Here is a 13,773-nt window from a genome sequence, read left to right on the forward strand (position 1 = left end):
CTACAACGTCTTAAGATGACATCCACATTAGACCACTCACTGTAGGAGAGCTAAGGGAGAATAAATGTAGAGGGGAAAGAAAGGAACATGGAACATAAAGTTGAGGTTGAGAGGAGAGAAATGGAGAAAGTAAGACTGGTCGTGGTTGATGTAATGATCAGCATTTTTTTTAATTCACGCATATGATAGCTAAATAAAAATAATTATATTGGTGACGATAATTATGTTGGTATTTTGACATAGTTTCATCAATTTATGCTTTTAAATTTGTAGTATGATCAACAAACTTTAAAATAGGAAAAATAGGACGCTGTCAGAGTTAATTTCACTGAATATTAGAGTGATGGGTTTTGTTCTTCCCAATTGGTTATGTCACAACTTGACTGTATTAATTTAAGTTCTGTAGTTTAGAAATTGATCTCAGTGCAGTGGTTTAGCTCCTTAGTGAAGGGCGCAATTATAATTATACAACCCTCCCCAAAATTATTGCAGTTTATTTCCTGGAATGAGGAGTATCTGTGTAACTTATTTCATGTGTGGATGCTGCAGAATGTTTTTGCCTCAAAGTGTGTCTTGACAGTAGGAGCTTGTGTACGATAAAATGTTCTGTAAGGAGTGGCTGAGGACTCTGTGTTTGCCTAGTTTGGAGTAAAGGAGGCTGAGCAGCAACCTCATTGTTCTCCACAGCTCCCTGAGAAGGGGAAGAGGAGAGGGAGGTGCTGATCTCTTCTCCCTGGGATCCAGTGGGACACATGGGAATGGTTTAAAGCTGCTCCAGGGGAGGTTTAGACTGGACATTAGGAAGCATGTCTTTATTGAGAAGGAGCGTGGTCAAACACAGGAACAGGCTTCCTAGAGGGGTGATTGATGCCCCAAACCTGTCAGTGTTTAAAAGGCATTTGGACAGTGCCCTTAATAATAGCTTTTGGTCATCCCTGGATTGGTCAGGCAGTTGGACTAGATGGTCATTGTATGTCCCTTCAACTGAAATATTCTATTCTAAAAAGACTAGTCTGTGAGAAAGGTGCGTGGCATAACTATAAACACAGGAAAACCTGTTGTTTTAGTTGGATCAATGGGTTGAATTAAAGGCCTTTGAGTCTGTCAAAGGACATAGCTTGTTCCTTGTTAACTTAACCTGACATAGAATCTTAACTTGCATTGTGAGTGCATTTTTACCTTCCCCCACCTTTTCTGTGACAAATAAAACCAATTCTTGCAAAAGACTAAACCAACCAAACAAAAAAACCCCAACCAAACCCACAAACTCAAACCAAATACGGATTCAAACACTTGTGTAAACTTGGGGTTACTAAGTGCTTTCCCTTTGTGCTGCAATAGCTTTCTGCAGCTAACCTTTTTGAGCCTTCCCTTTCTCCCCCTGCAGTTTGTTATCCACTGCCTTAGGCATATCCAGAGAATGCCTAAGGTTCCTCTCCCCAGATTACTCTTCCATCTACTTTGTCTTGCAGTTCCTAGCAAGCTTTCTTCCTTGCTCCTGTCTCCCAGGTTCTTCTTACACCCTTGATCTTTTCCCATCATTTGATCATTTCCCTTCATTTGATTTCTGGCAAGGGTTTCATGTCCTAGCAGCAAGTGCAGAATTTGGACCCTCCTCCAGGGATGGGATTTATTTATGACTAATTAAACAATGTCCGTTGATTCTTTACCTAGAAAATGGGAGAAATAGTTTGTTGGTAAAGGGATGCTATTAACCCAGCTTGGTCTAAAAATGGAGAGTTTGGTGCTAGATCTTTTGACATTTAAAATAGGTTTAGGAAGAAGTTCAGAAAATTGTAGTTGCGTATTCTGAATGGCGAAGATAATGGTACAATGTCCGATAACCAATTTGCATAACATAGTATAGTTGTATGGAAGGTAAGAGGACAGTAATCTTTTCTTTCTTCTATAGAGTTCACTTTTTTTTTTTTTTTAAAATAACCATTGTTGGATTTCTAGATCTGTCTGTCTGCTGTCCAGCTTTTTTTTGCCAGTTTTCAAAGGGCTTTCAGAGAAACTTGGCTAGACAGAAGAATATTTGTAGCCTACTGTAGTGTTGTTGTATCTTCAGGAGTAATGCAGGTGACCTGGTATGGTTCTTGCAAATAAGTGAATGCATTTGCAATACTAGTAAATAAGTGATTGCATTTGCAGGCTAAGGTGTTTGTTATGGGACTGAGTTTTTGAGCGTTTTAGAGAGCATATTGAAGACAGAAAAGGTGATAGTTCAAATCCTAATTCTTCAAGCAGCTTTGCGGAGCAGGGATGGACTCCTTTTCTATTTCATTCTGTTTCCATGTTGATAAAGGTGTCTGGAGTTCCCTATTGAGTTGTTGGTTAATAATTATGCAATAGGTGAATTGTGCCTATTTTAATTGGTAGTCGGATATAGTAATACACATCTGAACTTTTTAACATGCTTAATTTAGGTTTTTCTATTTTAAGAAAATTTCTTTTTTTATTTTGCTAAATGATGTTGTATTAACTCTTTATCTCTGGGCTAATTGCTCCTATGATTTTAGTCTATGCTTCTTCAGAAGGCTGACTTTAGAATTAGCTGAAAGTAATTTATGTAATAAAAATACAAGGTATAAAAATACCATTTGTAAGCTAAAATTATTGTGAATCTTGGATGTTTTGTGAAACATCATCTTTGGGAATTTAGAGAAAATTACTCAAAATCCATTTATTCCAATTTATAGGTAATAAATCACTTTCTCGTGTAGAAAAGGCTTTATGGGAGTTGAGGAAAGCTAGGGGGAATGATGTAGTGCAGTGAGTAAATATGTTGTCAATGGGACCTTGTTTAGACTTCTGTGTTTCAGACCAACAACAGACATCATTTTAGTGTTAAACTACTGTGATTATAAGGAATATTTCTGATGTCTCTGATAGTTGGTGTGGATGACTACAGCTCAGAGTCTGATGTGATTATTATACCTTCAGCCCTGGACTTTGTCTCACAAGATGAAATGTTGACGCCTTTGGGAAGACTGGACAAGTACGCTGCAAGTGAGAACATATTTAACAGGTATGCTTTTTAAATGTCCTGTCTGGCTAATGGTATGCAAACTATTAATCTGATTCAAATCTGACTGAAGTTAATTTGCATGAAATACAAATAGTTTAAAAAAACTCCAACAACTTTACAAAACTTTTCAGTTTGCACTCCTCCTTCTGTTTGCTGATACTCCTTCTACTTACATAGAATGAAGTACTAATGATAACAGAAAAGCATTCGCTTAAGCAGCTATAGTTCAGGACTTCCTGAACTTTTTCATTAATTGGTCCACATCCTTGTAGGTTTTTTGTGGATGTTAACATTCCTGCTGACACAGGACTAGGACATTTCCCCATTTTTATTTCTGTAATACTACTACTACATTTAAAAGCACAGGTATTGTAGCGTACTCTAGACAGACATACGCTCCCCACCTGCACAGAGGCACCCTGCAATGAAATGGAGAAATTCAAAACCAACGCTTATTTTAACTGTAACTGCAAACAGTTACAAAAATCACAGAAATGTATAAAATATGTTAAGGTTGAGGGTTTTCTGGTGTTTTGTTTTAACATAGTTTAGTTGGGCTCCAACTAAATCTTCAATAAAGCATGTTTGCTTTTATGTTGAATTCTTAATTCAGTAGTATGCGGAAGATAAGCCAGTGATCAATCACCCTGTAGGTTAACCTCTATTTTGTTGTTCATGGCCTGAGTTCTGTAAGGATTTAGCCCTGTGCTTAACTTTAGTCATGTGAAGTATACTTTAAATTCTATGTGACATGTGTGAACATCCTGTGTTTGGAAGGTTTTCATTTTGATTGAACTGAAGTTAACAATTACAGAGTGGTTTCTATTACTATAACCTGCATAAATCTGAATGCATAAATTAGTTCTGAAATGCCTGATTTTAAAGTTTTTTGTTTTCCTGAAATCCAAAGTTTGTGGTATTTTACAATTTGAGATGAAATCAGCAATTTGCCAACCAGGAGAGAGTTTCTGTGTGTTTGACTTTTCGTGGGGAGGGAGGGAAGAGGAGCCTTTTAGGGCTACAGGTGACAGTTATGTATTAAAAGTCAGTAGGGCAGAGAACAAACTCATAAACTCAAGTTGCGCGACTTGAATTTTAAGTGAGAATAGTGGTCCTAATATTTTACTTGCCCGTTTAAGAAAAAACTGTCTCTCTGAGTCTCTCAGTATGGATTGTATGGGGTATGGGGCATGCATAAGCTTGAAATCTTTTTGATCACGCCATCCAGCTTTATGCATCCCGTGCTTGCCTGTGCTTTTCTGCAGGGGAAGATGGGTGGAGTAACTAGTTTTCCCCTGGGGTGTTTTTGTGTTTGCTTGTTTGGTGCTTGTTCTTTGGGGTTTTTTTTGTTTGCTGTTGTAAACAAGTTGTTTAATCCTAGCTCTCTTTCTAGGCCTACTGTGTTATGTAGCATAAGAAAATGTAGGAAATAGCATATGATAGCCATTAGTGATAGTGAGTAACTATTGCAGGAAGCTTATGATGATTCAGCATTAGTCAGTGTCAGGAATAATTGAAGAGATTTTTGCTAGACAGATGAACTGGAGCATTTCATAGGGAAAAGATAAGAATGAACAACTTAAATGTAATTTAATTTATGCCTCTTAGTATGGTATAATCATATCCAATTTCTTATATGTAATTTAACATTATTTTATATTATGATTGAGTTAATAATATTTCAGTTGTTTCTGTGACCTTGAACCTGCATTTGTGTGGAAGCTTCAAATTATAGGTGCCCAAACCCTTGAAACGTAATCATTGAGCTTGGGTAAATTAGGGTAAGATTTTTTTTTTCTTTCAATGGATGAATTTGCTTTTAGTGTGTGGTTTGTTTTTTGTGTTTTGTTTTGTTTTTTTAATATTTAAATTTCATTTTAAGTATTATTTCTCTTTGCATTTGTTATTATTATCATTTTCTATCTGGTTAGTCATCTTCATATGTAATCACACACATTTTCACTGTGTGATTATGTTGAATGATAAAAGTGAAGTGATTTTTTTTTAACAATTACTACAAAAGCCTAGTCTCCTTTGAGTGGATTCCTTGAGGACTCATAATTTCTCGGCTGCTGTATGAAGGCCAAAGCAAGTTGCTCTGAGATGGAAATGAATCTATGTCTGCATCCTAAGAAATTTTAGCAGATCGGACTTGGAAATTGCAAATGGGAATTGTTTCTTCATTTAAATATGTATGATTTTTGACAGGATGAGCTGAAAAAAAGAGAGTGAGGTAGGGAATCCTCTAACGACTTCCCAAATTGTAGAAGGAGTTTCTATGTGACAATTTTGGCATGTTATGGTCTACATCCTCACTGTTTTAAGCGTTGCTGATCAGCACCACAGATGTTGTCTTAGTTTATGATAATGGAGGGGAACCTGACAAATAATACAGTAAATAATGCCCCTTGTATCTGAAAATGAAGGCAAATGGGACTCTGGCTATGGTTTTATTAATGAAAAGGCAGCCTCCAGGCAGGATTTAAGACAAATCTCTAAATATGCCTTAATCCAATATCATATTTCAGCAAGAGTAGATGACAAGCAGAAAGCTAAGACTATTGCCCTGAAACACAAGATCTCCTTGTTCCTGGTAGTACTGGTGTGTGTGTGCGTGCATGCATGCATGGGTGATTTGCTATTTGCTTTAAAAAAGCATTTGCTGTTTGCTTTAAAAAACAATTGCTGGTGCAAATTGGAGCATAGCTTTTTGTCTCTTCTCATTTTAAGAATCCTTTGTGGATTTTCCTGAGCTTATTGCTGTTAACTTTCTTCCATTCCTCATTAAGAAGGCTCAGATGTATGCAAGACTCATCAATAGATCTGTTGAAATAGTGAAGCAGTTGCTGAACAACAGACCCTTCCTTCTGATCAGCCTACTTTTTGAGGAACTGTTGCTCTTCAAACGAAAGCAGATCTTGGCAGCAGACTCTTATTCATCACTATGATCAGTCTTTGCTATCAAGACTATATCTACATGTCAATGTAGATATTTTTAAGCTATCCTCTTGCCATGCTTCTTTGTGTTCTGAAGTAATTCTTTGCTTTTGCCTTGGGAGAATACCTAATGTCTTTTGAAGTAGGTTTGTGGTTGGTTTTTTTTTTTTTTTAAATAGTTTAACTTCAAAATACTTGTAGCACAGCACTCAGCAGTAACTGAGGATATATGGGATCTCAAAGAGGGATTAAGCTGAGGTGCGTGTACTCATGTACAGTTTATCAGTAGCACTTTTGCTGTCTACAGTGTAGGTGACGATTTGGCCTAAAGCATTCTGGGTAGCTTGTCTTTTTTGTCTAAAAGATATGCTCCTCTGACTTCATGGCACAGACATCGTTTCTCATATGGTCCGTAAAAGGTAGCCTTTTTGCTTTCTAGAGTCCAGATGGAAGAGATGGGCATCAGAAAGGAGGTTGTACCACGTGTGGCAGTGAATTGTTTTAATGTGGTTATCCGATTCCTGACTCTTAACAGTCACAGTATAAACCTAGGTTTTACATGTCTGTGACTATGGAAAATAGTCTAGAAGCTTTTAGAATTGGGTACGCGATCTGACTGAATGGGCAAGAAAATGCAATTCTGTTAGTTGCTGCAATGAAGACAACTCTGGTGGCACTGGGAATGTGTAAAGGTAGAAGTTCTTAGTGGAGCTTGGTATCTCATTAGAGGCAAGTACTGCACAAACCCAAGCCAGTGGCAGGAGGGAAATGGCAAGAAACCGTTAATCCTAGTCCCACGTTGTGCCCTGATAACCAGGAGTAACGTATAGTAACAGAATGTATGCCACTAAAATAATTTATATTGCCATCATTAACGTTGGTGGAGTAATTTCTGTCACATGTGTACTTGGAGGAGTCTGATTCCCTCTTAGAATGCAGTTTATGGAGACATGATGTCATCCCTAGAGGAAATCTGCTCCTCCTCTTTTTCCCTGACACAGGAGGTATCTTCTTGCCTCTTGAGCATGAAGCTTGTCTGCCTATTTTTGTTGTTTTGTTTGTGTCTAGACTAGACAGGTCATCCTTCAGAGCTCTGTTACAATTTCACAAATGCTCACCTGGTACTCGCCTGGCAAGTTGCTGGGCAAGCTACTGCTTGCCTTATGTTATAGTACTGTGCATTGACAGTTCATCACAGTCCTCTGTTGAAGGCTTTTTATAGCTCAACCGCCAATGCTCGCAGGAGAAGATGATGAGACTGCTAGACAGGGCACCAGAGACCCTTGCTTACTATCAACTCTCCAGTAAGTGGAGCATGTTGAAGTGTAAGCTTGCAGGGCTCAAGTCATTCCGCGTTAGTAGCCTACATGCAAGCTTTCAGCCTGTGGCAAATGCAAGGCAGGTTTAGCTCTGTGTCCTATGTTTGCATCTTGGAGGCACAAGAATAATTTCGGCAGATTGTTGGGGATAGTGGCAGAACTAGGACAGAGCTTGTAATGTTTGGAGGACATGAGTGGACGTCTCCCAGAACACTGGATGGATGGAGTAAGGAGATTACCCTGTCATTACTGGTTACCTACCCAGTTAGGTTTTCTAAAATGAGCTTACCTTGCCCTGTTGTCTTTTGTAGTGCTTTTTACCAGAATCTGCTAAATGTAAAAGCAGATTCATTGATTCCTTTACAAGACAAAGAAGGAAATACCATCTGGATGCAGGTGGGGCCATCTTCTACCTTTAGTCCAGGGAAAAAGTTGAATGTCCCTTCTTAGCTTTGAGTGGATTTAATAAGTAAGTCAGATCTACTTCAGGTTAGGATTCACATTTTCATCTCCGCCTCTTGAGCATAACGTTTGTGGCCTTCAGCTTAATGGGGTGGTTACTTCTGCATAGCCATCTGTGCCACTCACAGCAACGAGCAAAGACTTAACTGTGGGATCCAGCCACCACACTTCAGGATACTGCTAACAAAGCTCTACGAGGAGTTGAGAGTCTTCTCAAAACTCCCAGCGTAGTAGGAGGTCATTCCATAGTTCCCAGGAGCCAAATGGGATGTAGTGCTGTTTATTGTGGTTCCTTACTTGCTGAGACCAACTCAGTGGGTCAGTTGACTTGTCTCTTGCTTTCCAAGATTACGCTTAGTATCTATGAGACACATGCATCCAGGCAGGCTAGTTTATGAAATATGCTTCATCTGTTCCTCTTCTCTTTTCAGAGGTGTCCAGCCCTTTAAAAGACCAAGCCTACTCTGCTTCTAGGTTAGTGTGTCACATAGTCTGTTTCCCTCCACTAGGATTTTGATAGGTGAACTTCCAACTACATATCAAGATCTTTGCTGAGAGATGTTGCACTTTTACCAAATTGAAAAGAGTGAGGGAGAGGAAATTTGTTAAAGGCAAACAGTTTTTTGCAGTTTGCTTTTTAGAGGATTTTGTTCATCTGTATGTCAAAACAGTTCAGTTTAAGATAGTTTTGCAAGTGTGCAGTTTGAAATGTTTAAATTATTGATTTTCAGTCTGAGAAAATGGAAATGCCTGCTTAGCTTTGGGAATTTGTGAAAACCTAACTACATTTCTCCGATTGCATGGAATCGTGAAGTTCCCAAGCTTCCCCTGTGGGGGAATGTAACCATCTGATTTTTTCCAGTTTGTGACCATCGCTCACATTCACTGTTTGTAGTGAACATGATCAAGTTTAGTTATGCTTCTGCTCTTGGCCACAGCACTGCTGTTTGTCAGCAGTGCTTACATCTAGGCTACATCCTAAGAGTGTATCTGTCAGTCAGTTATGGAAATATCTGGCACTTGACCCTTGCTGCTTCAGTATTTTGATAAATTGCTCCAGGGCAGTACAAGAGATAGTAGTGTGTTGGACACTGTTTCTTGGCTGATTCCACTGTTGGGATAATCCTGCTAGCTGTCTGAACTAATGTTCAACCCACGTTGTCCAAAAGGATGAAAAAAAATGAGTTATGCCATTGCATGCTGTTGTTGAGGAGAAAGGTTGATTGTCACACGTTGCCAGCTGCATTATTAAAAACTTAATGTTTAGGGCTCTCTAGGTAGCTGATGGGTATGACTTTGTAACACAGGCTGCAACAGAACCTTAGAGGACAGAAACCCAAATTTGACTGTATCCTGTCACTGACAAGTTAATCCTTAGAAAAATTTCTCATGCATTAGAAGTAGTTAACTGAGTTGATTCTGACTTGTTTCATAGTTTCTTAATGTTTTGTTTTCTACTTTGCTTAATGTATGTCCCAGGCACGCATAGGCTAGTACATTTTATTTTCACAGTACATACCCATTGCTCTATACAGCATTTGAATGAAGTTTAGCTTCTAAACATCACCGTTGGTATGGAAATCTTCAGCTTGAGTGTGCATGCTTCTGTTTGTGAAATAAATTCATAAATCTGTTTAAAAATTTTCTTACAGTAGTGGTGTTGTCTTGTTTTGTATGAACAAGTTAGGGAATTCAGAGGTGAGGATGGAAGGCTGACACTCACTTCCTAACATTCAGCTTCTGTTTGCCCGCTTGGCAGAGGATTACTATTTTTTATCTTTGTGGCTGGTTTCCCTTATCCTTGTAAGCCAAAGGGATACTTTTAATGTTACATTTAACATTATCGGTTCTTTAGGATTACGCCAGGTATCAGAATTAAGAATTCCCAAAGCAGGACTAACTAAATTTACTGAGTTAAAAGTGAATCTATGTAAAATTTTACTGTTTGGTTTAAGAAACTTGTATGATTGCACAACTTTTTGATTTGGCTGTATTTCTGAACACAAATAATGCTTATTTTTAATCTTTCTTGTAAACCAGGCAAATGGTGGCTCGAAGTTTGCTGGACACTTTGAAGGAAGTCAGCGATGATGAGAGAGATTGTATTGCTGTGCTGGAGAGAATCAGCAGATTAGCTGATGATTCAGGTAGGTAGCATTAAATATTTTACTGGGTTACTGAGGGAAAGTCAGAATTGCTGAACCTGTGTTCAGCCCAGGACCACTATGTTCTTTCTCGCCTTCAATATTCAAACTAGGCTTCTGCAAATGCAATAAAATATTGTAAAATTTCATTTTGCTAAATCATCTGCCTAAAGATGACCGTTTTCCGTACTGTTTTCCTTAACAGAATTAAGCCTCTTCAAAATGTAGGATTACCACTTTCCATCAGTACATTTTTGAATAACTTTTGTTATGTACTTTGGCTACTCAACAGATCTATGTGATTATTTCAGATTTGTAGATAAAGATTAATTTCTTGCCTTGAAAAGAATCTTGCAAAACAGCTGTGCAAAACTCTCATTAGTTTTGATAGAATTTAAATGCTCAAGTTCTCTTTTGGGCAACCAGTTGGTGAAGGTAAGAGAGGCAGCAGGAATTGGTAAGCAAGATGCAGATATAAGTAATGAGTAGGAGGGCTCTACAGCTATAGAGGGGCTTTTGCTCATTAATATATTGAGACTACTGGGTGTTTGGAATAAAAGGCAACAGCAGAAGAATAATGAAAAACAAATACGAAAGAAAAGGACCGCTTAAAAAGCGGTCTGGGAGTGGATGAAGGGAAAAATGGTGCGGACAGAGCTGCAACAATTCTTTCTAGAGCATTTTCAACCTGGAATTTTAAGGGCTTAATTTCAACATAGCTGATAGAACCAGAAGGAAGAAGGAAGGCTTTAGCAGCAAAACATCAGAGAAGATCTGAAGTTCAGTCTTTTGTCACTGTAGGAGTGCTATGGAGAGAAACTTGTATTAAGTCTTGTATGAGAAGAAAACGTTTCTTCTGTTTAATGTCTCTTAGTTTTTCTCCCTTTTTGGAATTGCAGAACATAACGCTTTCCAAGGGTAAAAAGGTATTCTGCTCACTTCTGTTATTCTGTCATTACTGTCTTAATTTAAAATGCGTGTTTTTATTTATCTGAGGGAATGTCCTTGTTTAGCCAGGAAAATAGCCTGTTGTAAGCATTACATAATTGTATTGAGTGCCTCTCCAAGGATTCTTTAAGAGGGTAAAAAAAGTCACTATTCATTTAAGATTAAATGTGTCTTTGAGAACAGTGGTGTGCTACTGTTTCTAGAGTGCTTTCCTAGCAGAGCTCTGCTTCTGAAATCTGTCTATATGGTGCTTGTTTGTGTGATCATGTTAACAGTTTTGAACATCAAAAACTTTCTCCGTTTCAAGTTTGGAAAATAGGACAGATGTGTCTGGGGGAAAATGGCCTTGTGCAGCAATTCTGTAGCCTTAGGCTTTTCATTTGTGACCAACTAAGTGTGTCAAATTGAAGTTTGTTTAGGTAGAAATGTAATGGAAACCAAGAGTTGAGCTCAAATCAATTTGTTTCCTTTAGCAAGGGTGGAGTACATTTTTAGTCAGGGTTGATATTTTCTCAGTGTCAGTAAAAGCAGCATTTCAGGCTTTTCCTGTGTTGTAGAAGTTGTCTCAGATCTGCCAAACTAGTAGCACTGGATTCTACAGCTGCCCCACAAATTAAATTTCTGCAAACTTAACTTATTTTGGTGCCTCGAGCAGTTACAGTATTGGACTTAGCCTGTTTCTGTAAGACAGGTTATTAGAATATCCTTGTGTCTTAAACTGTGTGAAAATTCATTAGAAAACTAGATCTGCTTTGTATCTTCTTAATATATGTGCTTGACTATTATTCAAACCGCAAGATAGCGAGCCTTGTTTGTTTTTTTGTTTTGGGGTTTTGTTTTTGTGAGGTTTTTTGGGTTTTTTTTTTTTTTGTTAAGGGTGCTATTACTAGACTTGTTTTTCATTTTTCTGTGATCTGATGCTTTTTTCCATTTACATTTTTCTCCAACTTGTTCTGTAAAACAAACAAACAAAAAAAGAATTTGGAATAAGAAAACATTACAAAAGTATCTGTGCATTTTGACTTGCTTGGTTAGAGTAACGGTTAAAGCCATGCTGGACTCAAACTTTCATGTTTAAATGCATAAATAAAGAAAAAATAAAACAAACTGTTGGGAAGCCAAACTAAACTATGTACAGTCTTCTCATTTCTAATAGGTGATACTCATTAGTCTTATGCTTGCTTTTTAACATTTGGAGGTATTTGTCTTCTCTTTTCAAATCAAGTCACAGAAAGCAAGGTACTTTTCTCTTTTGGCGGTAGTTGGTATAATGAGGTTTGAATTGAAGAATGTACCTGGGTACACGATATCCATGCTCTCTTTGTGCTACTGCTGCTGCTATCTAAAGTAGGGGTGCAGCAGTGAACTAGAAATAGCAACTGTCCTAAAGTTGCCTGAGTAGTCCTCTGTCCTGTTAATACCTTGCAACTTCAGAAGCCCTGTAGGTGGGCTGATCTTTTTCTTTGCTTGAAAAATAAATGTGTTTAGGTTTTTTGGGGGTTTCATTTGTTTTGGGGTTTTTTGTTTGTTTGTGTTTTGGGGGGGGAGGTTGTATGGGAGTTTTTTGCCCCTTTTTTTAATAAAAGAAAAATAAGCTGGGGCTACAGTGAGACAGTCATTTCTGTGTTTGAGAGCAAGAGACTTTCAAAACAATTATTATTCTTGAGGTACTGTGATAGCCCTTTAAGAACCTAAATGTCGTCTTTGTTATGCTAAACACTGCATTCATGTGTAATAAAAATTATTTTTTACTAGAAAAAGATCTGGGTCCAAATATATGCTTGTATGATGGAAGGCACCAAAAAATCATGAGACTGCGGTTTGGTATGATTGACACAGATCTTGACATACCAACTGTCTAGCCATGACATAAATTTTTTTGAGGCGTCATGGCTGAGGCAAATATCAGCTCTAAAACTAGTTTTTAAAAGCTGTTGACAAAAAATTCCCAAAGCAATAGCTTTTGGTGGGAATTAATTTGGACTCTTTGAGTAATATCTTATTAATATCACTAATTTATGAAAGTTTCTTTGAGGTGGGAAGAATTAAGTATTACTTACGCCTAAAGAATGTGAGGTGATGTTTTAACACCTCTCCGTCAACAGCCATGTTGCAGGTGGACAGACAGCAATTGTAGTGAAATGTATTTTGTGAAGGAGAGTTCTGACTACCATTGTGTAACTGCACATACAAATGATATAAAGTGGAACATCTTCTGACAGGGAAATTCGGACTCTTCATAATGAATTAGTTCCACGTTACATGTGATTTTGCAGCCTTAAGATCATTAGTATATTTCTACTGGGAAGAACTGTCCACTTGAGGTGATATTGGAAATGAGCTGCCCCCAGTGCTGACGGAACACAGGAATTGCTGTGCCCTGGTATCATGCCCTGCTGTATGTAAATAGCAGCACAGAATAGCTGTTCCAGTGGAGGAAACCCATCAGTGGCAGCTGGGGAATAATCTGCCGTCTCCAATCCCCTTACTTGCCAAACAAACTTCTTCCCCAAATCTCAGTTGTTTGGAAGGCTTATTTTCTTCAGTGTTTGTCTTCATTGCTGTAGTTGGGTGTTACTGCTAAGTCTGTGATTTTGTTGTGGAGTTTGGGTACTTTTCAGGCTTTCCGAACTCTGACTTCCCTACTGTCTTTGGTAGCAAGTTCCCTCGAACAGTTACAGCTGTGGTAAGAAAGGTGCTACCTTGTATTGCTTTTGAATCTTCTGTTCAATCACTCTGTTTCTTTAGGGATGTTGGTTATGGCTTCCCACTTAAATGTTTTTATGGTGTATTTGAACCTATAGAGCCCAAGAAGCAGCTTGGCGTAGAAGCTCAGTGCTTGGCAAAGGTTAATTTATCCCCCATAATCCCTTGTTAGTGATAAAGTGCTTATCTTTGTGTTAAAACAGCTGGGCCTTCTTCATTCCCAAAC

At 38.1% G+C, this 13,773-nt stretch overlaps 1 protein-coding gene across 6 annotated transcripts in view; it reads left to right on the forward strand.

Moving 5' to 3' along the window:
• The window catches only part of PPP4R1 (protein phosphatase 4 regulatory subunit 1), a 69,874-nt gene that overhangs the window by 12,994 nt on the left and 43,107 nt on the right, over positions 1-13,773 (forward strand). For 3 of the 6 annotated variants that reach the window (XM_074576637.1, XM_074576639.1, XM_074576634.1), the window contains 2 exons: positions 2,896-3,031; positions 9,790-9,896. In XM_074576637.1, coding sequence (XP_074432738.1) covers positions 2,973-3,031; positions 9,790-9,896 — 166 coding nt within the window. In that variant the 5' untranslated portion in view covers positions 2,896-2,972. The remainder of the gene's footprint in view (positions 1-2,895; positions 3,032-9,789; positions 9,897-13,773) is intronic. The other 3 variants (XM_074576638.1, XM_074576636.1, XM_074576635.1) reach the window with 1 other exon arrangement.

Source organism: Larus michahellis, chromosome 2 (assembly GCF_964199755.1).
Source record: "Larus michahellis chromosome 2, bLarMic1.1, whole genome shotgun sequence".
Lineage (NCBI taxonomy): Eukaryota > Metazoa > Chordata > Aves > Charadriiformes > Laridae > Larus > Larus michahellis.